Here is a 7500-nt window from a genome sequence, read left to right as displayed (position 1 = left end):
GTTGGTATATAGAAACAATGTTAATTTTTGTCATCTGTATTTGCTTCCTAGCTTCGCGAAATATTACATTTGCATTAATAAAATTTTCATCAGCTTTTCTTCAGTCATATCAGTATTCCTAATTTTCATTTGGAATTTGTGCTTGTTGATTTCATTTTCCTCGACAACAGCAAATTCTTCCTCGGGGATAGTACTGATGTCCCACAGGGAAACAGAAGGCGGGCGCAGGTGCGAGTACGAGGAATACGGGGCGCCCACAAGGTACAGTGTGGCACGGGCAGAGAGCGTCACTACGCTGACGCCCTCGTGATGGCCTTGCTCAGATATGCTCCAAGTTCCCACGCAGTTAAAGAGTTGGAAGAATTGTGTCACATTTGGGTTTCCGGCTTCCATGCTGTCAAGTCGATAATAGAAAACGTAGTGGTTGTTTAAATCATAGAAAGGGATAAAATTGGGTGAACATGGATTTCCTCGCAAAACCGTGGCATGAGAGATATTATAGGAAAGTTTACGTCGCCAGTTGTTCATTTGGAGGTCTGACACTCGCGTTAAGTTTATGTAACGTTCTTGTAGTAAAGGTATAGATAAGAAAATGGTTTCCTCAGTCCAGGCGTTAGAATTCATGCCCATTCCGTAGTGAAATGTTCTACTCATTTCCGGGTAAGCACACTCTCTGCCATGCCGTGCATGGATATATATCCAGTAGTCATAGATATGGATATTGGAAGGTTTATCTGGCCAAATGGACAACACTTCGCGGATAAAACTCAAAGTCAGAGCATAGCCCCACTCGACCTGTACGCTGCCTCGAAGCACTCTAGAAGGATTGAATGCACGGTCTTTCAGCCCAGTCGCAGAGAAACCGTTGATGCAGTAGAGTGTGGGGTCCTCGCGGAGCAGCCACAGAGTCTGGCTCATGAAGGAGAAGAAGTCTGGGGAGACCTCGACGTCCTCGTCCAGGAAAATGACTGCAGGGGCGTCGGGGAAGGTGCGAGCCACCAGCTGGAAGACGCTACGGTAGTAACGGAAGAGTTTGAGGTTGCCTTCCCCGTGAACAGGAACTTTGGTGAAGTTGACGTTGATGAGACGTAGCAGTTGTGTGGTAGGCTGTGGTGCGTCCCCAAGCACGACGAGCACGTTGTTACGTTGTGCCCCGGGGGCAGTGAGGAGGGTATTGAGGGTGTGGTAGAGGTACTGGTGGCGGGCACCGGCTGTGACGACGACGGGCACATCGGCGAGGGCGGATTGGTGCTGGAGGGTAGGCGGCGGGGGCGGTGGCAGTGGGTCCGGAGTGTGCTCATCGCAAAGTCCGCCCATGGCAGCGTGAAGGTGGCAGTAGTGCCAGCGTTGTTGTTGCAGCGTTTGATTGGAGGGAGCAGTGGGCGTGGGTACATCGGAGAGGGGCAGAACGAGGTGCGCTTGGTGTTGAGCTAGTCCTTGAAGGATGACTGTCTCCGAGATGGTGCGGCCGCCCTTGACGAAGACCCAGGTCCAGTGTGCCATGGGCGTGAGGTGCAAGGCGAAGAGGGAGCCGAGGCCAGCGAGTTGGTGGGCTGCTTGGCGGAGCCCCACAGTGCCAGAGACGGCTACCGTGAGGACGAGGATGCGTCCGGGTGCCACGCGATCCAAGTGCCACTGTAGGTCAGCATAGTGCGCCCAGTAGTAGCCGAGCGGGAACACCTGTGGAAATGCGCTTTATTAGTGCGTGCCCATGATGCTGTCTGCGCGAACGCCGCACTCCTACTGAAAAGAATATTGCCCCTAACTGCGAAGTTGGATGTGTATTTTGAATGTGCATTTTGGATGTGCATTTTGGAGCATCACAAGTTACTCTGTGTGTATTTCCGCCATGTCACTGAGTGTGTGCATTGCAAAAATCTGGCTTTGAGAGCTAAGCAGACGCATTTCATGAGTACAGCAGTGATTGTTCTGTGAGAGAAAGCAAAGTGGCCGTACCTTGTGAAAGATGACAGCAGCATTCCTTTGGTTGAGGACAGTTAGGGTGAGTCCCTCCCCATCTTTAGGGTTGTGTGGGTGAGCGTCCTCAGGGGGCAGGAGAAGGTTGTATCTAACAAGGGGGTTGTAGCAGGCCTGTTGTTGAGTGTTGTTACAGCCGTCAACCTCTAGTCCCCAGCCGCTGAAGCTTGACCAAACGGACACAGTCACTCTGGGAGATGTAGAGGACTTAACTATGGTAATGCACGGTGGTGTGGTGGCTATCGTTGATTTTATTTCTTTCGAAGGTAATCTAAGAAAGACTGCTTTGCTACTGACCTTGATTCCTCTTTGAGGTGAACGTCTGAAGAAAATCCGGACTGTGTTAGAGATAGGAATGTAGTTAGGGCTATCAGTGACCGTAACCCGGGCTGGGACATCGTATTGCTGCACATTTCCACTGCACCCAGTGTTCGTTGTTATTTCTAGGACGTGTTGAGTAATGGTCTATGTCATGATAAAAATATATATTAACTAACAATATATACACAGTTAAATCTGATGGAACACTGTGCGGATGAACATTGAACTGTTTGGGTTTGTCAACTGACACATTCGGTGGTCGAGACTGGATGTGTTATTATATTAGTTGCTTTTCCTCCTTGGTCTTCCTGCTGTACGTGGCTGAGCGCGCCACTGTGAACATTTTTGATGCGCGTTTTCCTTTTGTTTTCGCAGCGATCGCTCTATAACTTCTCGGGCTTCCATTGGCGAATGTTAATGACTATATATTATTGTGTGGAATAAATTATCTTGCAATGTCAGTGGATTATCAGTATTAAATTCTTCATTATCATTTGAGTAAACGTTCCAGTTAACTTAGCTCTCAAGACTGACTCTCAAAATGGACCTATTGACTGACATACCTGAGCGGCGGAAATCGTTACCCATTAGCTTTATTGCTAGTTAGGCAGATCCTTGGCGAGTCTCCTGATCTTGTGACACACGCGCATGGCAGGCATTGTGCCGTGAACGAGGTGTCCTGGTGTCCCGGCGAGGCCAGCTTTGCCGGAGATTAAGCAGGTGGAAGCAGAACGTAGGCCATTGATCCCTCCGTTGTGGCGCCGCATCCTGGACCCACCCTGCCACCCTTCGCCACCCTTCCCAGCTCTGGCGAAGGGCCTCGCTCTCCGGCCCAAACCTCCTCGCCCGCGACGAAACGCTCAGCAGAGGGACGATCACTCACACATGCACACAATGACATAGATGAACACGAGCAAGCGAGTGCGCACATAAGGACGCACATACACTCACTCTCACTCTCACTCTCACTCTCACTCTCACTCTCACTCTCTCACTCTCACTCTCACTCACTCATACACACACGCACACACACAAACACAGTTATACTCACCCACCCACGCACCTACACACGCTCGCATACTCTCACACATAAATATGCTCTCACTCATCATTCACTTTTACCATCACTCTTAAAGCAAACACACAACACACACCGTACACACGCACGCGCACACACACACACCACACACACACACACACACACACACACACACACACACACACACCACCACACCACACCACACCACACCACACCCCACACACACACACCACCCACACACCACACCACCACACACTCACCACACTCACTCCACACACTCCCCACCATCCCACACACACCACCAACACCATCACTCACGCACCCCATCCCCCGCACACACTAACTCACGCAGCCATATACTCACGCACTCACACACTAATTTACTCACCCATACACTTAAGCACCCGCACACATGCACACGCACGCCCACACACTAACTCATATGTATGTATATATATATATACATATATATACATATATATATATATATATACACATATACATACATATATATTTATACATATATACTTATATATGTATACAAACCACACACACACACACACACACACACACACACACACACACACACACACACACCCCACACACCCCACACACCACACACCACCACACCCCACACACACCACACCACACACCACACACACACCACCACCCACAACACACACACACCCACAACACACACCACACCCACACCACACCCCACACCACACCACACACACACACACACACACCACACACACACACCCCACACACCACACACACACCACACCACACACCCCACACACACCACACACACAACACACACACACACACACACACACACACACATTCACACACACACACACATTCACCAAAAACACCACACACATTCACACACACACACACACATTACACACACACATACACCACACACACACACATTCACACACACACACACACATTCACACACACACACACACATTCACACACACACACACACATTCACACACACACACACATTCACACACACACACACATTCACACACAACACACACACACATTCACACACACACACACACATTCACACACACACACACACATTCACACACACTCACACACACACCACTTCACACACCCACAAAATTCACACACACACCAACATTCAAAACCACACACCACACATTCCCCACACACACACACATTCACACACCCACACACACATTCACACACACACACCACACCATCCACACACACCACACACATTCACACCACACACACACACACACACACACCCCCACAAACACACACCACACACACCACACACACACCACACCCCACACACACACACAACACACACCACACACCACCACACACACACACACACACACCACACACCCACACACCACACACACACACACACACACACACACACACACACACACACACACACACACACAACACACACCCCACCACACACCACACACACACACCACACACACCACACAACACACACACCACACCACACTACACCCACCACACACACACACACCACACCACACACACACACCACACACACACACACACACCACACACACCACACCACACACACCACACACACACACACACACACACACACACGCGCGCGCGCGCGCGCGAGTGCTCCGCCACGTAGCGACCCCGTATACCCTGCAGAGAGGGAAGCGTCCGGCCCGGAAGGTGGCGTGGTGGGCTAGCGTCCTCACTCAAGCGTTGGCTTTTCCAGAAAGGTGCGAATGCTACCGGATGGTAATAAAAGTCGGGAGGGATGTTGTTCGGTGGTTTAATTCTAGTGCCTCACCAAGTCAGGTCGTCGAGGGTTCAAGAGACATTAAATTCATCAAAGTATCATGGGTTATATTTAAGTTGTTGATATAATACTTTCCAAGCTCTAATTCTCTTATTCTGTTAACAAGAATATCATCTTCTTCTTCGGAAATAAGGTCGACGTCCCAGGGAATCACGTGCGGCGGGCGTAGATGGGCGTACGGCGAGAAGGGCGCACCAACCATATACAGTGTTGCCAACACTGACAATCGCACTGTCATTACAGTATCATGCTGACCCTGATCTGAAAGCGCCCATGCACCGAGACATGAAGCTGTGAAGAAAAAGTTTTTATAATCTGGTGTGCCGTCAGATTTCTCTGTCATGTTATAATAGAACACGTAATTTTTGCTTATATTAGTGGAAGGCACAAAGGATGGTTGACAAGGGTTGCCAATTACCGGTATGGCATGACTGATATTATAAATGAAACTCTGTTGCCATTGCGGAAGCCGAAGTCCTTCGACATTATGCATTTTGATGTTCCAGCCCTTTACTATAGGCATAGACAGGAAGTACCTTTCCGTGGTAAAAGCATTCGAATTGACACCGATCCCGTAGTGACGAGTCCGACTAACCTCGGGGAACGCGCATTCTCGTCCTTGGCTTGAGTGTTTGTAGAGCCAGTGATCGTAATGAACTATGTTATCCCCGGTGGTGTTTTGAGGCCACGTCATAACAGCTTCTTTTATGAATTTCAAAGAGAGAGCATATCCCCATTCGACCTGGGATTTCGCTCGAAGAATTCTGGTATTATCATGAGCTATGCCAAAAAAACCTGTGGCTGAGAAACCGTTGATGCAGTAGAGTGTGGGGTCCTCGCGGAGAAGCCACAGAGTCTGGCTCATGAAGGAGAAGAAGTCTGGGGAGACCTCGACGTCCTCGTCCAGGAAAATGACTGCAGGGGCGTCGGGGAAGGTGCGAGCCACCAGCTGGAAGACGCTACGGTAGTAACGGAAGAGTTTGAGGTTGCCTTCCCCGTGAACAGGAACTTTGGTGAAGTTGACGTTGATGAGACGTAGCAGTTGTGTGGTAGGCTGTGGTGCGTCCCCAAGCACGACGAGCACGTTGTTACGTTGTGCCCCGGGGGCAGTGAGGAGGGTATTGAGAGTGTGGTAGAGGTACTGGTGGCGGGCACCGGCTGTGACGACGACGGGCACATCGGCGAGGGCGGATTGGTGCTGGAGGGTAGGCGGCGGGGGCGGTGGCAGTGGGTCCGGAGTGTGCTCATCGCAAAGTCCGCCCATGGCAGCGTGAAGGTGGCAGTAGTGCCAGCGTTGTTGTTGCAGCGTTTGATTGGAGGGAGCAGTGGGCGTGGGTACATCGGAGAGGGGCAGAACGAGGTGCGCTTGGTGTTGAGCTAGTCCTTGAAGGATGACTGTCTCCGAGATGGTGCGGCCGCCCTTGACGAAGACCCAGGTCCAGTGTGCCATGGGCGTGAGGTGCAAGGCGAAGAGGGAGCCGAGGCCAGCGAGTTGGTGGGCTGCTTGGCGGAGCCCCACAGTGCCAGAGACGGCTACCGTGAGGACGAGGATGCGTCCGGGTGCCACGCGATCCAAGTGCCACTGTAGGTCAGCATAGTGCGCCCAGTAGTAGCCGAGCGGGAACACCTGTGGAAATGCGCTTTATTAGTGCGTGGCCATGATGCTGTCTGCGCGAACGCCTAAACTCCATAGCCGAGTTATGACAATTTTAGACCACGCCAACGACCACGACTCAGTTACACTGAGTCAGCCCCCCACCTTAGTGAAGTGACAAAACCAGCATTGCTTTAGTTCACAGACAGGCAGGAGGGAAATGACAGAAGGGGGCGGGCGGCAGACAGACAGTAAGGATAGACAGAGAGAAAGAGAGATGGGGCAGGCAGACAGACGGAGTGGATATATACAGAGAGAAAGAGAAGGGGAGGATTATAGCGTCTAGCAGAATGATTCTTCTTGATATTTGATGGAATGGTAATTAGATGACACATTTCACATCGCGTAATGTAAGTAGTACGGGCCGCGGTGGCCGAATGGTTAGAGCGACGGACTCAAGACTGTCACGACGGTAATCTGAGTTCGAGGGTTCGAGTCACCGGCCGCCGCGTTGTTTCCCTTGGGCAAGGAACTTCACCTCGATGCCTGCCTAGCCACTGGGTGGCCAAGCCAGCCCAAGTCAGTGCCGGGTAAATAGAGCTGGTGACTCGAAAAAAAAAAACACCGGGCGGAAGGCAATGGCAAACCACCGCTCTAAATTGCCAAGAAAAATCATGGAAGCCCATGATCGCCAAGGCCGCGGTGGCCGAATGGTTAGAGCATCGG

The 7500-nt window shown here is 51.0% G+C and overlaps 2 protein-coding genes across 2 annotated transcripts; both read right to left on the bottom strand.

Annotated features, from left to right (window-relative positions):
* Nucleotides 1–20: 20 nt before the first annotated feature.
* LOC119578037 (protein O-linked-mannose beta-1,2-N-acetylglucosaminyltransferase 1-like) lies at nucleotides 21–3260 on the bottom strand. The gene is made up of 3 exons (XM_037925751.1): nucleotides 2275–3260; nucleotides 1957–2167; nucleotides 21–1680 (listed from the first exon to the last, which is right to left on the bottom strand). Exons 1-3 carry the CDS (start codon nucleotides 2388–2390, stop codon nucleotides 64–66), a joined length of 1944 nt encoding a protein of 647 aa, XP_037781679.1. The 5' UTR covers nucleotides 2391–3260; the 3' UTR covers nucleotides 21–63.
* A 1879-nt stretch (nucleotides 3261–5139) lies between these two features.
* Nucleotides 5140–6809, bottom strand: LOC119578035 (protein O-linked-mannose beta-1,2-N-acetylglucosaminyltransferase 1-like; the record flags this gene model as incomplete). The annotated part of the gene is given in 1 exon segment (XM_037925749.1): nucleotides 5140–6809. A coding segment is annotated over 1 exon segment (1634 nt), but the record flags the coding sequence as incomplete, so codon positions are not given.
* Nucleotides 6810–7500: the final 691 nt, after the last annotated feature.

Source organism: Penaeus monodon, chromosome 10 (assembly GCF_015228065.2).
Source record: "Penaeus monodon isolate SGIC_2016 chromosome 10, NSTDA_Pmon_1, whole genome shotgun sequence".
In the NCBI taxonomy this organism is placed as follows: domain Eukaryota; kingdom Metazoa; phylum Arthropoda; class Malacostraca; order Decapoda; family Penaeidae; genus Penaeus; species Penaeus monodon.
The sequence above is the reverse complement of the archived record's forward strand: the minus strand, read 5'-3'. Positions and strand labels throughout refer to the sequence as shown.

Excerpts from the sequence above, each read along its gene's own strand:
- LOC119578037 (XM_037925751.1), bottom strand. The coding sequence starts at position 2,390 with ATGTGCAGCAATACGATGTCCCAGCCCGGGTTACGGTCACTGATAGCC. Across the intron at positions 2,168-2,274 it reads CACCTCAAAGAGGAATCAAG|AGTGACTGTGTCCGTTTGGT; the intron begins GTCAGTAGCAAA and ends TACATCTCCCAG. Across the intron at positions 1,681-1,956 it reads CTGCTGTCATCTTTCACAAG|GTGTTCCCGCTCGGCTACTA; the intron begins GTACGGCCACTT and ends GCATTTCCACAG.